Source organism: Nomascus leucogenys, chromosome 18 (genome assembly GCF_006542625.1).
Source record: "Nomascus leucogenys isolate Asia chromosome 18, Asia_NLE_v1, whole genome shotgun sequence".
NCBI classification, from domain to species: Eukaryota; Metazoa; Chordata; class Mammalia; order Primates; family Hylobatidae; genus Nomascus; species Nomascus leucogenys.
The window spans coordinates 61,461,742-61,482,731 of NC_044398.1; the positions used below are offsets into that span (position 1 = coordinate 61,461,742).

At 36.8% G+C, this 20,990-nt stretch overlaps 1 protein-coding gene across 1 annotated transcript in view; it reads right to left on the bottom strand.

Moving 5' to 3' along the window:
* Positions 1-624: 624 nt before the first annotated feature.
* ZGRF1 (zinc finger GRF-type containing 1) overlaps positions 625-20,990 on the bottom strand; it is a 101,000-nt gene continuing 80,634 nt past the window's right edge. Inside the window, exons 19-27 of the mRNA XM_030798254.1 lie at positions 19,570-19,729; positions 16,156-16,233; positions 15,077-15,224; positions 9,796-9,923; positions 8,821-8,944; positions 2,363-2,539; positions 2,092-2,226; positions 1,139-1,400; positions 625-965 (exon numbers count right to left, since the gene is read on the bottom strand). Coding sequence (XP_030654114.1) covers positions 808-965; positions 1,139-1,400; positions 2,092-2,226; positions 2,363-2,539; positions 8,821-8,944; positions 9,796-9,923; positions 15,077-15,224; positions 16,156-16,233; positions 19,570-19,729 — 1,370 coding nt within the window. The 3' untranslated portion in view covers positions 625-807. The remainder of the gene's footprint in view (positions 966-1,138; positions 1,401-2,091; positions 2,227-2,362; positions 2,540-8,820; positions 8,945-9,795; positions 9,924-15,076; positions 15,225-16,155; positions 16,234-19,569; positions 19,730-20,990) is intronic.

Sequence of the window (20,990 nt, forward strand, 5' to 3'; positions counted from 1 at the left end):
TCTGCCCGGCCGCCCCGTCTGGGATGTGGGGAGCGCCTCTGCCTGGCCGCCCCGTCTGGGAAGTGAGGAGCGCCTCTGCCTGGCTGCCCCGTCTGGGAAGTGAGGAGCACCTCTGCCTGGCTGCCCCATCTTCACGGAGGCCAGAAGCAATGTGGGGGCTGGACGTGGTGGCTCATGCCTGTGGTCCCAGCACTCTGGGGGGCCAAGGCAGGTTGATCACTTCAGGCTGGGAGTTCGAGACCAGTCTGGCCAACATGGCAAAACATATGAAAAGTACAATGGACGGACCAACCAACCAACTCAGTGACAACAAGGCAGGTCTACCCTGGAGTCATACTCTAATTTTTTCTATTTTCCTCCCTTTCTGATCCTTTATCCCACTTTCTTTTTCTTCCTCTTCCTTCTCCTTCTTCTTTGTCAAATAGAGGATTGAGTTATTATCACTGATCCATATAAAGTCCCTCTCTCATTTATTTTGGTTCCCACCCCCCATTTCTATTCCCCGACTTCCCATGTGCAACCTTCCTAATATGTTTGATACGCATCTTTTTGTTTGTGTGTATTTTTAGAAAATGTTTATTGTTTTTCTGTGCAAAAAAAAATTAATAAAAAAAAAGAAAAAAGAAAAAAGCTTATTTTTATTAGGATTTTACACTACCTTTTGTATACTTTTTTGAAGAACAAAATTTTTACATGTGTTTACTATGTTATTTAAATTTCATATTTTTAATAAGAGGGTCTATAGTAATAAAAATATAAAAAATATATCATGTAAAATGAGTCTGAATTTACATAAATACAAAATATTTACACCATGTCTTTTTGTGAATAAGATTTATCTTTAGATTTCTCTTTTTCACTCTTTTTCTTCTGTTTTTCTTCCGCTTGTTTTTCAAAATAATCTTTAAGGAGATGGTTCAGCTGTGGTTCATACTGGTTTGCATGTTGCAATCCATCTTCCCTTCCTTAAAAAAACATATGACATGAGACAACTATTCTTTATTTTACAGAGGTCCCAATATTACCATGTCAGTTACTTCCCCCAGCAGAGCTGTTTCTGCTTGAAGCACCCCAAGCATTAACCCATAAAAGTCAGTTTGAACTTGAAATGCATGAATTAAACCCATTTTTATTTTACCTTCGCAGTGTTGGATCACTCGTCCCCAAAGTTGATTTTTCCTCAAACAGGCTAAATTTCCCACAATCAACAAATGCCTCTTTCCTCTAGTCAATGCAACATTCATTCTTTTTTCTGAATCAATGAATCCTACTTGTCTTGTCCTTACACAGGACAGAATAACGATCTCCTTTTCAGCTCCCTGAAAAGCATCTACTGTGGACACCTGCACAGTTTTAATATCAGGATGGTGAAAGTCCACAGCACTGAGTAAATGACAAAGCTGTGGAGGAAAAAACAGCAATCATGTAGTAAGAGATTGCGAAGAACTTAAGCCTCTGAACCTGCTCAAAGCAACCACTGTAATTTAACTAATAGTAAATAATTTTCATTTTTATGACTCACATAGACTTGGCTAGTTTCTAAAATGATAGATAAATGACTAGATGACAATATTAATTATGACACAAAATCAAAAGCGATTTATCTATTGCTGGGTAACTCATTTGGATATGCTAATTTGGAGCTGATAAACTAATAACGAAACAGATAAAAAATACTAAAAGGAAAATCTAGTTAGAAGTAATTGGCTCATGTGTACATTAATATTTGGTATCTATCCTTGATTTACTGATAAAATATACTAATAATAAAAGAACATTTTTGATAACAGAGATTCAGTCCCATCTGTCTACAAAGCATACACCATATTTTCTTCCCTCTAATTTGTTTTTTGCATTTTTGCCCCAACAGCTGTAAACTAAATTTAATTAAACCTTGTTAGGTTTACGTTTAATTATACAGAAAAAAAGCCAGACCAAAAAAAAATCAGAATGTTTCTTTTTTAATATATTAATTACAGTACCAAAAGTTTTTCAGGCACCAAACCAACTACTATAAATGTAATATCAAATATGGTAATATGTAATTGTAATATTTAATATATGGCAAATACTGTAATACGTAATACCAACCTTGTACATCTGGGATTTGTATAATGTTATCACGCCAATCATGGAGCCTGCTATTCCACTTGCAATCAGTGATTGAATCAGCTTGAGTGTAAATGTAGCTTCTGCCACATTATGAAAGCTGTTATCTCTTTCTATCTGGAGTAAGAAATAGATCCTAAATTATATTTCCCAGAAAGGCTTTGGAAAAACCAAGTAAAATCATACAAACAACAACAAAATTAAACCAGGAACCTAAACCATGTTGACTGTCATCAACATTAATGTCATTTACCTGTTCTAGTCCTTTAACATTATAAAAACACAGGGTTGGTAGCCATTCCAATAAAGGGCTCCTCTCTATTTCTGTTACACCATTCATGAGGGCTCCTTTGTAAAACAGATCATTAGCAATAGCACTGATTGCAGGATGACAACGGTATTGAGTTCTCAATAGAATTGGCTTGTGACCCTAAGAAATTTAAATGAAGAAAAATAAAACATAATTTTTTTATTCTTCTAGGGAAAGAAAATTATATTTTTAAAATTAAAAATATTGCTATATTATGGTCTTAGGAGATGAATTACAACCATGATAGAATAGACTATAAATAAAAATATTTTTTAAGTTACTCAAAATATGTTCATATTAATTTAGAAAAATTAGAAAATATAAAAGATGTCAACCTTAGACTTATCTAGTAAGTTTGACTCCTAACATTATGGTTTTTTTTTTTGAGATGGAGTCACTCTGTTGCCCAGGCTGGATTGCAGTGGCACGATCTTGGCTCACTGCAACCTCCACCTCCTGGTTTCAAGCGATTCTTCTGCCTCAGCCTCCCGAGTAGCTGGGATTACAGGCACCCACCATCATGCCAGGCTAATTTTTGTATTTTTGTAGAGACGGGGTTTCCCCATGTTGGCCAAGCTGGTCTTGAACTCCTGACTCAGGTGATTCACCTGCCTTGGCCTCCCAAAGTGCTGGGATTACAGGCGTTAGCCACCATGCCCGACCAACATTATGCTTTTATAATATATCTGGAGTTGATCTAACACTAAATTGAAAAGCATCTCTTAAAAAATTAGGAGGTGTCGTAAATATCTCGTTAACTTTCCTCACTGAGTAAAAGCCATTTTTCATTCTGAATCTTGAAAGAAGTTTCAGATTTTATTAATGCATCATAAAATCCAAGTCCTATCTACTTTAGCGCTCTTCGAGCAAAAAGTTCTGTAGTAAATAATGCTCAGGCCAAGCGCAGTGGTTCACGCCTGTAATTCCAACACTTTGGGAGGCCAAGGTGGGAGGATCACCTGAGGTCAGGAGTTCAAGACCTGCCTGACAAACATGGTGAAATCCCGTCTCTACTAAAAATACAAAACTTAGCCAAGCATGGTGGCAGGCACCTGTAATCCCAGCTATTTGGGAGGCTGAGGCAGGAAAATCGCTTGAACCCAGGAGGCAGAGGTTGCAGTGAGCCGCTCAAATGTTAGAGAAATGACTAAATTATGGTATATCCGCACAACATAATACTTAGTGATCAACATATTTATGACAACAGTAATGATTACAAAACTAGTAGTAACAAGGGGAGATGATTTACTATTATGCAAAGTTTAAAAGGCAAGATAGAAGTTATATTTATGGTATGGTTTCAACTACGTACAAATACATATATTTGATACAGGCATATAACCCTAGGATAAAAGATGGAAGGAAAAATAATAAATATTACCAAGAGTTTTCTCTTAAGGGCAGTGAAGTTATTACAGATGTTTTTGTTTTGTTTTTACCTTTTTTCTTTCTTTTTTGAGACAGGGTCTCACTGTTGCTCAGGCTGGCCTCAAACTCCTGGGGCTCACACGATCCTTCTGCCTCAGCTTCCTGAGTAGCTGGGACTACAGGTGCCTGACACCCCACCCAACTTTATCTATTTTTTTCTTTTTTTTCCTTTTCTTTCTTTCCTTCCTTCCTTCTTTTTTCTTTTCTTTTTTTTTTTTTCTTTTTCTTTCTTTCTTCTTTTAAAGAGTCAGGATCCTGCTCTGTTGCCCAGGCTGGAATGCAGTGGTGAGATCATAGCTCACTGCAGCCTCGAACTCCTGGACTCAAATGACCCTCCCACCTCAGCCTCCCAAGCAGCTGAGATTATAGATTATAGGCATGAGCCATCACACCCAGCTTGCCTTTTCTCTTTTCTGTAGTTTCCACACTTTCTATAATGAGTAGTGATTATTTTTATTTCTTTTACTTTTAATAATTGTGAACTAATTCAAATATACAGAAAGCAAAGAAATAATATTATGTCCAAACTTACCACCCAGACTTGACATTAGCCATATTAAGTCATTTTTGTTTTGGCTCTCTTTTTTGTTAGATAAAATATGACATATATAGCTAAAGATCCTCCTTCATTGCTTTCTTCTACCACCTTTCCCAGAAATAACCCCAGTCCTGATTTTGTTTTGTGGACTCATCATACATGTTTTTATATGTTTATTGTATTAGTATGAATCTATAAATAATATATATTATGTACTTTTGAAATTCTCATAAATGGCATTTCACTATAATTATCCCTTTGTGCTTTGTTTCTTTCAATATCCACTATGTTTCTGAGAACTATCTATATGGATCAAGCTCATTCATAATAACTGTTTTTTATTCTACTCTGCGACTAAATCACTTTTTTGTCCATCCCTTATTTGCCCTTTTAGAATTCCCCCAAATAAAAACCTACTTCATATTTTAAAAGGCATTGACAATAGGTACATGAAAAAAGGGAAGAACAGTGTGCAGAGTACACTACCATTTGTTAAAACAGGGAGGGAAAATGTTATGTATTTGCTTACAGGCATAAAATATAACAAGAAAGTTACAAGAAAGGAATGACAGTTTCTTTGAAGGGGAGAGAACGAATGGTTGGGGGACAGAAGGAGAAGTCTTCACTATTTCCATGTTTTTTGGTTCCATTTGAATTTTGAATCATATGACTATATTACCTATTCAAAAATGTTTTAAGAATTTAGATAACTTTTTATTTAAAAAATTTTTTTAGTAGAGGCGGGGTCAGAGCTCTGGTACCAGAGCTGTTGTCGAACTTGTGACCTCAAGTGATCCTCCCACCTCAGTCTCCCAAAGAGCTGGGATTTACAGGCTGGAGCCACCATGCCCAGCCCTTTTTTAAGATAATTTTTTTTTAGTTAAGATTTTTTTTAAAAAGCCATTGAAAATGTCTAATACAAAAGAGGTTGGATACTGACTTGTCACAGAAGAGGTAAAAAGTTTTGCAATCAAATTCAATTACAATTAACAGCTCAAGACAACTGAAAGCTTCGTTCTTTGCAAAACAGAATATAATTCAACTCAAAATTCAATGCAACTTGAAACTCAATCTAGGGGGGAACTTCTTAATTAAGAAGGTAGAATAAAGCTGCCTTGTAGAATCCATTCTCCAATATATAAAGGTACAAAAAATACAAAAACAACAGCAAAGAAAATTCAGCAATTATGCAACAAAGAAAGATTTACAGCCAACCCAATGCCATAGACTTTAAAAAGTACTTGTCATTGAGAAAGAAACAAGATTCTGGGGTGGAAGTGAAAAATGCAGCATAGTGAGCCAGAATTCATATGATGGCAATGGTTTCTAAGAAGAATAATGAGAAAGGGAACGTGAACTTGGCAGTTTTTAGTAGAATTGAAGGCTCAAGAACTGTGTCCCTTTCCCAGAGAAGGGATACTCTTGGGCCTCAGATGTCCTATCACTTTGATGGGACACCACCATAATTCCAGGTACTGAGAAAACAGAGAATACAGATCTGAGAGAGTATCTGACATCCAAGCATGAACACCAGAAAAATGAAACAAGAATGGCAACTATACAGACATAGTGTTTATATAGTTGTATAGTTTCTATAGAAACAGTGTTCTCTCTCTCTTTCTCTGCCATGTGAGGACACAGCAAGAAGGTAGCATCTACAAGCCAATGACCAATGGAATAGAATAGAAAGTCCAGAAATAAACTCTTGTACATGTGCTCAACTGATTTTTGATGATTACATGGGAGAAAAGGATAGTCTTTTCCACACATGGTATTGGGAAAACTATATATCCACATGCAAAAGAATGAAGTTGGACCCTTATCTCATACCATATACAAAAATTAACTCAAAATGGATCAAAGACCTCAACATAAGAGCTAAAACTATAAAATTCTTAGAAGAGGCCGGGTGCGGTGGCTCACGCCTGTAATCCCAGCACTTTGGGAGGCCGAGGTGGGTGGATCACAAGGTCAGGAGATCGAGACCATCCTGGCTAACACGGTGAAACCCCGTCTCTACTAAAAATACAAAAAATTAGCCGGGCGTGGTGGTGGGCGCCCGTAGTTCCAGCTACTCGGGAGGCTGAGGCAGAAGAATGGCGTGAACCCAGGAAGTGGATGTTGCAGTGAGCCGAGATTGCACCATTGCACTCCAGCCTGGGCGACAGAGCGAGACTCTGTCTCAAAAAAAAAAAAAAATTCTTAGAAGAAAATATTGGGGAAAATTTTCATGACATTGGATTTGGCAATAATTTCATACCTATAACACCAAAAGCACAAGCAACAGAATAAAAAATAGGTAAATTGAACTTCATCGAAATTAAGAACTTTTGTGCATCAAAAAACACTATAAAGTGAAAAGACAACCAACAAAATGGAAAAAAAATTGCAAATCATATATTTGAAAAAGGATTAATTTGCAGAATATATTTTTTAAAAAAAACCTCCTATAACTCAACAACAAAAAACCAAACAACCCAATTAAAAAATAGGCAAAGGACTTGAATAGGCATTTCTTCAAAAAGGATATAAAAATGGCGAATAAGCACATGAAAAGATGCTCAAGATCATTAGTCTTTAGGGAAACCACAATAAGATACCCCTTCACACCCATTAGGATGGCTATGATATTCAAAAACCAACAAGAAGTGTTGGTGAGAATGTGGAGAAATCAGAACCCTTGTGCACTGCTGTTGGGAGAGTAAAATGGTGCCACTGCTATAGAAAAAAGTTTGGTGGTTCCTCAAAAATTTAAACGTACAATTATCATATGACCCAACAATTATACCTCTGAGTATGTATTGAACTGAAAGTAGGGATTTGAACAAGTATTTGCATATCAATGTTCACAGAAGATTTTTCACAAGAGCCAAAAGGTGAAAACAACCCAACTATCTATCAACAGAAATGTAGTACACACATGCAATGGAATATTATTTAGCCTTATAAAGGAATGAAATTCTGATACATGCTACAAGGATGAACTCTAAACACATTATGCTAAGTAAATAAGACAGACATAAAATGACAAATACTGTATGACTCTACTCAAATGAGGCACCTAGAATAGGCAAATTCACAGAGCTAGAAAGAAGAACAGAGGTTACTAGGGGCTGAGGGAAGAGGAAATGGGAAATTATTGCTTAACAGTTCAAAACTTCTGTTTGGGATAATGAAAAAATTCTGGAAATGGACAAGTGATGGTTGTACAACATTATGAATGTACTTTAAAGTAATAATAATAATATAGTACTGATACGTGCTGCAACATGAATGAACCTCAAAAAGTGAAAGAAGACAGACACAAAAGGTACATATTGTATGATTCCATTTATATAAAATATCCAAATCCATACAGAGAGAAAGCAGGCTGGTGTTTGCCAGAAGCTGTAGGGAAGAGGAAGAGGAAATGGACAGTTAACCGCTAAATGGGTAAGGATTTTATTTTGAAGTGATGAAAACATTTTGAAACCAGACAGAGGTAGTGGTTACACAAGAAACTGTGAATGTACTAAATGCTACTAAACTGTTCACTTTAAAATAGTTTCTGCTATATAAACTGCATGCTGTAAAGAAAAAAAAGTTTTTTTTAAGAAATTTAAAAAATGGTTTTATGTTAGATGAATGCAATGGTTTGAATGTGTCCCTCAAATTTCATGTGTTGGAAACTTCATCCCCAATGCAACAGTGTTGAGAGGTGGGACTTTCAAAAGGTGATTAGGCCATGAGGATTCTGCCTAATCCTCACAGATTAATGCCATTATCACGAGTGGGTTCCTCATAAAAGGATGGATTTGTGAATGGATTAATGCCATTCCTGGTATATGTGTGTGGGTTAATGGATGAATGCCATTATCACATGAGTGGCTTCCTCATAAAAGGATGAGTTTGGCCTCTCACACTCTCTTGCTCTTCTGCCTTCCACCACAGGATGACAATGAAGCAAGAAGGCCCCTGCCAAATGTAGGTCCCCAGGTCTTAGACTTCTCAGCCTCCAGAACTATAAGAAATAAATCTCTGTTCTCTATAAATTACCCAGTCTCAGGTTTTTCTGTTATACCAGCACAAAATAGACTAAGACAGTAAATTCCACCCCAATTAAAAAATGTTAATAATTTAAAATTATTTACAATGTGAAGTAGTGCTCCGGGTAGATAATAGAGACATTATAGGTTTTTTTGGTTTTACAGCAAAAGTTATATACTCCTACCCACTACTCAAATAAATAGGGAAAAAATTCCTTTTATAAAAGGGCACTTAAATTATAGGGTTCCACTTGTCTTTAAGATGAATACTTTCTACACAACTCCAGTTATACATTATTTTAAGGCAGGACTAAGTCTTCTAATATTTTCATTCTCTATCAACACACACACACACACACACAATGTAGAATCAATAAATGATAATTCCGTAAGAATTTAGCAGTATGTACCATTAAGCAAAGTCGATCAAAAAGAGTTTGTTCCAATCCATTTTCATGAGCTGCATCAGAACCCTGAATAGTAGGAGGTAGCTGTTTGGGATCCCCAACAAGAATCAGCTTTTCACACTCAAACCTAAAACAGAATTTCAAAAATTAATCTAAGCAATTAAAAAGGGTGCATTAACATCATTTATTGCACTGTTTGCCAAAATTGCACTTCGAAATATTCAAATGCCATGAAGTATCCTGAGTACTAATAAAGCTAGTAGTGCTATTAAGCGCATTAAAGGCTTTGAAAAGTTATGCAATAAAGAATCCTTTATATAATTTAGTTGCCCTCCCTGCACATAAAACCTAGTAGGTGCCCCCTGCCTCTGCATGGAATTAATATTTCACAAAGCATATTTGGGAAATGCTGGTTTTTAGAATCCATAAACTCTTAAAATTAAAGTCTTTCTTAGGAGTCATTTAGCTTAAACCCTTGTTTTAGAAGTGAAGTAAATTGGGTTCTTAGGGGCTAAATGTTTTCCAAAATAGGAGTAGGATATAGTGGGGAAAAATCAAAGTTTTATAAACAAACCTATATCTAAATCTGAACTCCATTATATTTTAGAGACCCAGCAAGTTATTTAATCCTTTCATGCTTCAGTATTATTAGTTTTTCTTTTTTTTTTTTTTTTTTTTTTTTTGAGACGGGGTTTCACTCTGTGTCACCCAGGCTGGAGTGCAGTCGTGCAATCCCTGCTCACTGCATCCTTGACCTCCTGGGCTCAAGCAATCCTCCCACCTCAGCCTCCCAAGTTGCTGGGATTTTAGGCACACACTACCATGCCCAGCTAATTTTGTATTTTTTGTAGAAATGGGGATTCGCCATGTTGCCCAAGCTGGTCTCAAACTCCTAGACTCAAGCAATCCACCTGCCTCAGCCTCCTAAAGTGCTAGGATTACAGGTGTTACCCCTGGGGAAAGAATCTTTTAGGTTACCTTGCAATGGGAAGGAGAGAGGTCGGTTCAGTTATCTGACTACACTCATCCAGCACAACTACAGGAAATTTAAGATCATTCATGCATGGGAATGGGCAGGCTGCACAGGTAACTCCAACTACTCGAACCTTTATTACAACAAAAATGTTATTAATTAACAATTATTAAAAGAAAATAAGAGAATGTATTTACCAAAGAACTTGTAGGCTAAAATTAGAGAGTGAGCTAGTCCTAATTTAATTCCTAGCCATCAGAAATCTTAGGTCATCATATCTCCACATTTTTATTATTCCTACATACAAAATGGAAATCAACAAATGTAGGTTACTTAAGCCACAAGCCCATTAACAAGAACAAATAAAAGACATATTTTGATATTCAGACGGAAAGTATCACAATATCAAGCATTTGTAAAATATCAAGGATGACGGCACATATTTTATCGTCTAGATGAGGTTAGACAACATACATTATATCAACACCAGCCAAAGTTCTTCACAAAGAACATTAAATATGCTAACGAAATATTCTTTGCTTAACCTTCAAGCACATTAGTTTTATTTATTTAAAAATGTAAAGATGACTAATTCTAAACAACAGTAAATAAAATGTACTCGTAGCCTGTAAGTATATTTGAATCTTGTAAGTTACACATTATAGCAGCATGCCATTACTCTCAAGGCAAAAAGCTTCACAAAAACTGATTTTTAATCTCTGGAATTAAATGTAAACAATAGGGAAATCTATGAATTTTCTAATTAGATGTAGTCACTGACCTAGTAGCCCGCTATCTATACACACATGTGTACATACACATATACACACGTACACACACACATCTGTACGTATACATATGTGTGTATAAACGCAAACACATAGATATACATGTACATATACAGTCATGTGCCACATAATAATGTGATGTTTTGGTCAATGATGGACCAGATATATGATGATGGTCTCATAAAATTATAATGGAGCTGAAAAATTCCCAGCCCCTAGTGACATCACAACCCTCACAGCACAATGCATTATTCATGTGTTTGTGGTGATACTGGTGTAAACAAACCTATTGTACTGCCAGTCACATAAAAGTATAGCACATACAATTACGTACAGTTCATACTTGATAATAAATGACCATTTTAGTGGTTTATACATTTACCATATTATACTTTTAATATTATTTTAGAATGTACTCCTACTTATTAAAAAAAAAAAAGTTGGCTATAAAACAGTTTCAGGGATGTCCTTCAGGAGGTATCCATAAGAAGGTATTGTTATCATAAGCGCTGACAGCCCCATGTGTCCTATTGCCCCTAAAAGCTTTCTAGTGGGACAAGGCTGGACGCGGTGGCTCAAGCCTGTAATCCCAGCACTTTGGGAGGCTGAGGCGGGCAGATCACAAGGCCAGGAGATCGAGACCATCCTGGCTAACATAGTGAAACCCTGTCTCTACTAAAAATACAAAAAAATTAGCCAGGCGTGGTGGCGGTGCCTGTAGTCCCAGCTACTTGGGAGGCTGAGGCAGGAGAATGGCGTGAACCCGGGAGGCAGAGCTTGCAGTGAGCCAAGATCGCGCCACTGCACTCCAGCCTGGGCGACAGAGCGAGACTCCATCTCAAAAAAAAACAACAACAAAAAACTTTCTAGTGGGACAAGATGTAGAGGTGGAAGACAGTGCTATATTGATGATCCTGACCCTGGGTAGGCCTAGAATAATGTGTGTGTTTGTATCTTAGTTTTCAACAATTAAAAAAAAAAGTTTTAAAGGTAAAAAAAGAAAAATTTTAAACAAAAAAGCTTATGAAATATTTTTGTATATACAAAATGTGTTTTAAGCTGTGTTATTACAAAAGAATCAGTTTTTAAAAATTTTAAACTTTATAAAGTCAAAATGTTATAATAAGCTAAAGTTAATTTATTATTGAAGAAAGAAAAAATTTTAAAATAAATTTGGGGTAGCTTAACTGTACAGTGTTATAAAGTCTACAGTAGGCCGGGCGCGGTGGCTCACGCCTGTAATCCCAGCACTTTGGGAGGTTGAAGCAGGCGGATCGCTTAAGGTCAGGAGTTTGAGACTAGCCTGGCCAATGTGGTGAAACCCCATCTCTAATAAAAATACAAAACTTAGCCAGGCGTAATGGCAGGTGTCTATAATCTCAGCTACTCGGGAGGATGAGGCAGAAGAATCGCTTGAACCCAGGAAGCAGAGGTTGCACAGTGAGCTGAGATCACAACCTGCACTCCAACCTCGACAGAGCAAGATTCCATCTCAAAAAAATTAAAATTTTTTAAAAAGTCTACAGTAGTGTACAGTAATGTCCTAGGCCTCCACATTCACTCACCACTCACTCACTGACTCAGCTACAGTGACTTCCAGTCCTGCAAGCTCCATTCATGGTAAGTTAACTATAAAGTTAACTATTAAAAAGCTATAGTATATATAGTTTTCTGAGGACTTCTAGAACCAAAACTTTGTGGTTATTATTTCTAATTTCTCCTTCCCTCCCTCCCTATACAGGCATATCATTTTAAATATTTTATACCATATTTTCAAAGTACATTTTCTGTTTAGATACAGAAATACCACTGTGTTATAATTAATTGCCTACAGTATTCAGTACATGCTGTATAGATTTGTAGCTGAGGAGCAATAGGCTATACTATGTAGCCTAGCGTGTAGTAGGCTATGCCATCTAGGTTTGTGTAAGCACACGATGATGTTCACACAATGACAAAATTGTAAAACAATACATTTCTCAGAATGTAACCCCATTGTTAAATGATATATGACTGTACTTATTCTCTTCTAACAATCTAAAGATCTATAAAATTATACTTCTTGATAGCAAGGGCAGTTCATACCAACTGACCATATCTTTTTTCAACAAACGGACAAAAAAATATGCTTTACAAATTAAATATTGCCTCCACAGATCCTACAAAATAAGAAAACATTACAACTGCTTTATTTTCTTTAATAATAAATAATATTCACCACACACAATAGCCCTGTATCAGTTAGGTTTTCTTCTTTTGTTAAAAACAAAAACAAAAATCTTAAAGCCACATTTGTATCAGAAATTCCACAGTATTTAAACATTCAGTTCTTTAAAAATGATCAAGCTTTGGTGCCACTCTGAAATATTATTCATTTTATTTAATTTCTGGCAACTATATCTACAAAACAATCTTAGAATGAGAACTCTAAAGTTATGTGTCAAGAAGCATTTTTTAAATTTAAAGAAATATCTAATACAAAAACCTAAAGTATTAAGTTTTCTTTAAAAAATTATGTTATCTTTTAATTTATTATTATGTTGCTGAGATTCTAACAGCAGAAAAGATTTTGTTACTGACCTAGCAAGTATTAATTAACTATAAAGCATTTTTTAAAAATTAGTTTTATCGTGAAGACATGTCACTTTAGAAATGAGTCAGGTCTTCCGGGCGCGGTGGCTCATGCCTGTAGTCCCAGCACTTTGGGAGGCAGAGGTGGGAGGATCACTTAAGGTCAGGAGTTTGAGACCAGCCTGGCCAACATTGTGAAACCCTGTCTCTACTAAAAATATAAAAATTAGCCGGGTGCGGTGGAATGTGCCTGTAGTCCCAGCTACTCAGGATGCTGAGGCAGGAGAATTGCTTGAACCCAAGAGGTGGAGGTTGCAGTGAGCTGAGGCTGCGCCACTGCACGCCAGCCTGGGTGACAGAGCGAGGCTCTGCCTCAAAAAAAAAAAAAAAAAGAAAGAAATGTGTCAGGTCTGAATGCCTGACTAGACCTTAGAAATATGTCAGAAAATTTCTAAAAAAAAATTCCTCTAAAATAGTTTTCATTTGTGAATAGGTGATACAAATGAGCAATAGGTGGTAACTGGGTTTTCGTTCAGAAAATCATTCAAGAAATCATTAACAATGATATATATGAATAATGATTCTTATATATCATTGTTATATTGGGTGAGTAAAATGATAAGTAGTTTACATAAATGACTAATTTGTATTAATTGAACACAGCCAAACTAAGCCTTTCTGGATTTGGTTAAGAAGAGAGTATAGAGTTAACTCTATAATTCAAATAACAGAAAGTTAGTCTGAAGTTTTCTGAGGACTTCCAGAACCAAAACTTGTTATAGATTGGTTATTATTTCCAGTTTCTCCTTCCCGCCCTAGGAAAGTACTATTACATATGCACACCCTTTGCCATGTTACTTGGCAGTGCTTCCCACCAGAGAAGTAGGGGAGTATATTTCCCTGCCTCACTGATGTTAGACTTGGCCATGTGACCTGTGCAAATGGAATGTCAGCAAACATAATATGAACTGAAGCTTTAAATGTGTTTCTGTGATCTGTCCTGCCCTTTTGCACTTCTGCCATCTGTTAGAAGATCATGCCATAGCAACTGTTCTCAGAATGAGAGACTTTACCCATAGCCTCAGGCCAAACCACACCACTTGACCTGTAGAGTCATAAGCTGTTGTCTTAAAGTACTGAGACTGAGTTTGTTAACCCTCATTATTTCAGCAATAGCTGATCAATATAGGGTCCCAAGTAGACTGATTTTCTCAACTGTCTAGCAGAAAGTTACCAATGTGCAAATGGCCCAAGAAGCCAACATCTTTCTTTTACTCCATCCCCATTGCTTTTCCCCATGCTCTCCTTTCATAGGAGGAAGCTGCTGATTGATTTTTTTCTCTTCCAACAGCTGATGCCCAGGCTTCCCTAGATCAAAACTTGATAAAGGAGATAGTGCTACCTGTTACAGCCTGGAATCTTGTGTGCTTAGTCTTGGCTCCCAATACCTGGAAGCTAGCATCTGAGCCTCCTGGATTCTTGGATACAAACAAACACTAAAAATCTTGGCTTTCTTGGACAGCATCAAACACAAATTTCATTTTTACTTTTTACTCAGGGTCAGATCCTCTCCATCACTGTTTCTCCTAGAATACAACTAATTTCATTTAATTTGTAAGGAATCTATTCCCACCTCTACACTTTCCTCTTCAAGCCTATAAAAAGAAAGTAAACAGGGAGAAGGAGAAAGGATGACTGGGTCATGGTGAGTTGGATCTATTCACGAATTTGAAGAACGCTTTGATGCAAACATAAAACATACACTGGGTAGACTATATCCAAGGATCCACATGCATGCACCTTAGTAGAATATAAACTATCACAGCAGTTTGTTTTATTTAAAGGAAATATTATTTCATCAACAGACATAAGAGAATCTGAATGGTATATATAAATCAAGAAACAAATTGAAGCTACTACTTCTTACCTGCTTCAGCAGGGTTCTATTGGTCCCCAGTTTATGCTGCTCAATGCTTTTTCTCACATACACTCTTTCCGTAGAAGTCAGGTCTTCTTTCATTAGTGCATGTAGTTCCTTTAACTGTTCACTTTCATTTTCTGAGCCAGCATGCAAGCTAAAGAATTAAGCTTTAGAATTTACTTTCTTTTTATAGGCTTGAAGAGGAAAGTGTAGAGGTGGGAATAGATTCCTTACAAGTTAAATGAAATTAGTTGTATTCTAGGAGAAACAGTGATGGAGAGGATCTGACCCTGAGTAAAAAGTAAAAATGAAATTTGTGTTTGATGCTGTCCAAGAAAGCCAAGATTTATATTAAAACACTCCTCTTTATTCCATTTTTCATAACATCACAGTAAAGCAAAATACAGATTTTCTTTTTTTTTTTTTTATTGTACTTTAAGTTTTAGGGTACATGTGCACAATGTGCAGGTTTGTTACATATGTATACATGTGCCATGTTGGTGTGCTGCACCCATTAACTTGTCATTTAACATTAGGTATATCTCCTAATGCTATCCCTCCCCGCTCCCCTCACTCCACAACAGGCCCCAGTGTGTGATGTTCCCCTTCCTGTGTCCACGTGTTCTCACTGTTCAACTCCCACCTATGAGTGAGAACATGCGGTGTTTGGTTTTTTGTCCTTGTGATAGTTTGCTGATCCCATTACTGGGTATATACCCAAAGGATTAGAAATCATGCTGCTATAAAGACATATGCACACCTATGTTTACTGTGGCACTATTCACAATAGCAAAGACTTGGAACCAAGCCAAATGTCCAACAATGATAGACTGGATTAAGAAAATGTGGCACATATACACCATGGAATACTATGCAGCCATAAAAAATGATGAGTTCATGTCCTTTGTAGGGACATGGATGAAGCTGGAAACCATCATTCTCAGCAAAATACAGATTTTCTAAGTTAACCAAGTAAAGATAAGCCTTTCTCCATTCTTCAAAAATCAAACTTAAGGTAAGAGTGATATAAAAGTACCATGCTTCCCTCTGACCATTCTGTGACTTCTGGAATTTTGCATTCTTACCTATAAGGTAAAATTGGTTTGGCAATCTTCCTAACACTCCCAACTCTGATAAAGTTTTCAAATCCAAGACCGAGAAGCCTTTAAATAAGAAAACAATATAGATTCTGATTATTTAGGAAACAGAATATAAAGTTTCATATAATAACTGTGTTACTACAACTAATTTTGTGTAACAGTATATTTTAATTATAAAATTTAATGTGAAATACCTAAACTCAAAGTAAATGCAAGTAGTTGGTTTTTTAAATATAATGCATTTTCTAGAGAATTTAAAAATATGCATTATTCCATCTTGAAGGCTCACTAAATGTTCATAAAATGCCAATGTTAGTATTTATCACAAATAAAATTGTCTCTAAAGACAAAATATAGAAAGCAATAGCTATCATATACTTAGCACCAAGATTTGTTAGGAAGAGCCTCTTTACGTATGTTACATTGTTTAACACTCACTACAGCTCTAGATGATATCTCCTCTTAGAGATGAGGACACAAGCTCAGAGGTGAGGTATCATGATTCAAGCCCAAGCAACTCTGTCTACATCCAAGGGTTATGACCGTTCCTTTACATACATTACCCTCCAGTTAGGGCTTTGTGAGGAAGGACCCCTCACCTACACTTCCCTTTTATATATCTTACAGCTCTAGCACTATGCTGGGAACACAGATGGAACTCAGTGAATACTCAACCCTCTGAAACTTCTACTACCTCAAAATGGGAATTTAAAGAGCTGGAGAACTAAACTATAGATCTCTAAAAACAATTTTCCAAAATAATTATGAAACAAACTAGTGTCAATACATGAACAGATTTCGATTTTTACATTTTTCACAGTCTTCACCTTGAAGAATAATAGCAACTTAACAGGCTGAAATACTAGTTTACAATTTTTTTTCCAATGCAAGTTTGGTTAAATCTATAATAATAAGGGATGAAGTCTCCTCAAAGTACTATCCACCCCATACTCCTTCATTTCTTCTCAAGAAACTGTTCCATCCATTACCATAGGAAAACATTGTCTGTTCAAGCACACAATGAGAAGGTTATTTCAGTGTGAAGAAATGTACGAAACCAGACTATAAGCAGTTGAAGCATAGATCCTAATTAGAGATTCACATTTCTCAGGTCCTTATCAGAGATTTAAGCATTAAAGAATCTCTTTTATAAGTTTCCTGTTAACTTTTAGTAGAGTACTTAACCTCCCTCCTCATTCTAACTTCTTGTTTTTTTGTTTTGTTTTTTAATATTGTTTTGTTTTCTAAGAGTCTACAGTTAAATTGTCATCTTGGGCTAAGCAATCTAAAGTTCCTTCCTGTGTAGTCTCCAGGTAACTCCTCATTGTCTTTATTAAAAAAAAAAAAAAAAAGTTGTCCTCAGCCACTCTTTTAAATTGCTTATGAGTGTATACTCGAAGAATCTTTCTGAAGGGAAATTTGAAAAGTATATTTAGAAGCTTAAAAGTTTTCATATTTTTTATTCTAGGCTTAGGATTATTTTCCTAAGGAAAGAATCAGAAATGGATACAGAGTTTTATGTTTAAGGATCTTTGTCATAATATAATTCATACTGGCAAGAATTTGGAAATAATTTACTGATCAAAAATTGCTTAATGTATGGTATAAGAAAATCATTGAATATAATAGAGTTACAAAAAATTATGTTTTCTAAGATTTTTTTTTTTGAGACAGAGTCTTACTTTGTCACCCAGGCTGGAGTGCAGTGATGTGATCTTGGCACAATGCAACCCCCACCTCCCAGGTTCAAGTGATTCTTGTGCCTCAGCTGCCCGAGTAGCTGGAATTACAGGCACGTGCCACCATTCCCAGCTAATTTTTATATTTTTGGTAGAGATGGGGATTTGCCATGTTGGCCAGGCTAGTCTTGAACTCCTGGCCTCAAGTGATCTGCCCGCTTCAGCCTCCCAAAGTGCTGGGAATATAGGCATGAGCCAACTTTTTAAGTAAGAAAAGCAGGACACAAACAACACATACTATTGAATCACAAATTTGGAAAACAAAATGTGTGCGTGTATATTTAAAAATCTGTAAATAAATATAATAAAACATCTGTGTAGTCTGCATATATTCTACCATAAGCATTAACTTGTATAATTATGAAAATTAATTTTTAAAAAGCTTAGGCTTAGAAATAATGACTGTTTCTCCTAATCAAACTTTGCCATTTATGTTGAAATTCAGATCATTAAACATCAGAACATTGGTGAAATATTGTAATACTTCTTTGCATTTTTAATAGTCTTATGCAATCACAAAAATCTTAAAAACAGATTGTCTTCTTTGCATTCCTCTTATTGAAATAAAAAACATAATGTACTTAAATTTGTTCAGCCATTTTACCATTTTACTATCGTGTTCATATAGGCAGATGAACAAGAGACTAATCTATAACTACTGATTCTAGAATTTGATTTTAGCCTACTTCTTTCTTTTTTTGAGACAGACTCTCCCGCTGTCACCCACGCTGGAGTGCAGTGGTGCAGTTTCAGCTCACTGCAGCCTCTGCCTCCTGAGTTCAAGCAATTCTCCTGCCTCAGCCTCCTGAGTAGCTGGGATTACAGGCACCTGGCACCAGGCCAGGCTAAGTTTTTTTGTATTTTTAGTAAAGACAGGGTTTCACCATGTTGGCCAAGCTGCTGTTGAACTTCTGACATCAAGTGATCTGCCTGTGTTGGCCTCCCAAAGAGTTGGGATTACAGGCATGAGCCACCATGCCCAGCCTGATTTTAACCTACTTCTAAGGTAACAGACCCAAGACTCCTAGGTCAGAGACAAAGGACTTTTACTCATGGCACAGAAAGCAGTATAATCATCAACATATCTGCATTGGTTTCCCTTGGTTCCCAGGTCACATGAGGAGACAAACAGCATCCAGGTAGATGCCTGCACGTGCCATGGGTTGAGGAGTAGGGCAAGAACACTGAGGCTGGGGATCCATTATCTTATAACAAGTAATAAGCAAGCCTGCTCTTTGTCCTGGAGGGAGACATTACTTCATCAGTCAAAGTTGCTTATTGCAAATAAACTGTGAGAAATGTGTTGGGTAAGAATGGTCAGGGACTTGCATCCTTAGCATCCCAGCAGGGATGCTCAGGGCCGCTGGCAGACTGCCTCCCCCAATAATACATCTCTAGCCCTACATGTTCTTGGCTGAACTTGAATTTTTGCATGAGTATCACTGTGCCAAAATTTCCAGTTCTGGTTTTGATTTTATCCTACTTACAAACTAATTAGCCCATTACTGTTTCATAGATGCTGGCTTCTGGGTCAGAGACAAAGGTCTTGCATTCTTCGCATAACCAGCAAGAGTACATGGACACTCAGGGCCCATAGTGGGTTGCCTCTCTCAACAATATCCCAAAACATTAGCTACTTAAATGCACTTGTCATGCCTACCCAAGAAGTACTCTGTCAACAGCCACATTAGTAGAAGAAGAAATCAGAAGTTTCCATGGCCTTGCATTTCCAATGGTGGGAGCTTCACTCTTTTCAAACAGCTGTACAAAGAACAAAATCACCACTGCCAGCAAATAACTCTTTCCTGCTCCAAACACACCTAATTATTTTAAAAGAAGAAAAAAATAAAAAGCATAAAATAAATAAATTTCTTTTTTCTTTTTTTTTTTTTTTTTTTTTTGAGACGGAGTCTCACTCACTCTGTCACCCAGGCTGGAGTGCAGTGGCACAATCTCAGCTCACTGTAACCTCCACCTCCCAAGTTCAAGTGATTTTCCTGTCTCAGCCTCCCAAGTAGCTGGGATTATCGGCGTGCACCACCATGCCTGGCTAATTTTTGGTCTCGAACTCCTGAACTCAAGTGATCCACCTGCCTTGGCCTCCCAAAGTGCTGGAATTACAGGCGTGAGCCACTGTGCCTGGTCAAACATAAATTTCTACAGGTATAACAAATATTTCATCCATCTCTCCCTCCTCCATTTAATTAATTAATGTGCTCAAAAAACATTGAGTGTTCACTATGTGCAAAGCACAGGGGATAAATAGATAACCAAAATACTTCCACTTTTAATGAGACCAGCACCTACTTAAAATGATAAACAAGGAATAATTAGAAATAATATGGTAAGTAATATTATTTTGGATCAGAGAAGGAAGAAAATCTATCTCTGTTTTCATGGAGGTGGGAGTACTTCCTAAAATTAAGAAGTAGAACTAAGACTTCCAGAATAAGATGTCCAGACTGCTTAGAGAAAGGGCCATTCCAGGCAAAGCCATGACAAAGCATGTAGCTGTTAAAATAACTTTTCTATATAACCTCTACCAAATAGGCAAGAGATGAGGCTGATAAGGTAGGCACAGGGGTAAATCACAAAAGCTCTGTTTGCTATAGCTAAACAAAGTTTGAATTTTATCTTAAAGGCCAGCAGATGTCATCTAAAGATTTTAAGCAATGGTTGTTTTGTTTTGTTTTGTTTTGAGACAGGGTCTGGCTCTGTTGCCCAGGCTGGAGTGCAGTGGTGCAATTGTAACTCACTGCAACCTCTGCCTCCCAGGCTCAAGCCATCCTCCCACCACAACCTCCCAAGTAGCTGGGACTACAGGTGCATGCCTCTATGTCCAGCTAATTTTTAAATTTTTTTGTAGAGACAGCATTTTGCCATGTTGCCCAGGCTGACCTTGAACTCCAGAGCTTAAGAGAGCTACCCTCCTTGACCTCCCAAAGTGCTGGGATTACAGGTGTGAGGCCAAGCAATGGGTTTGACTTAATCAGATTGTGTTTTAAAAAAAACAACTTCAATGAAAATATGAAGTAAGGCAAAACTAGTGGTAGATCAATTATAAAGTTGTGTGAGATAATT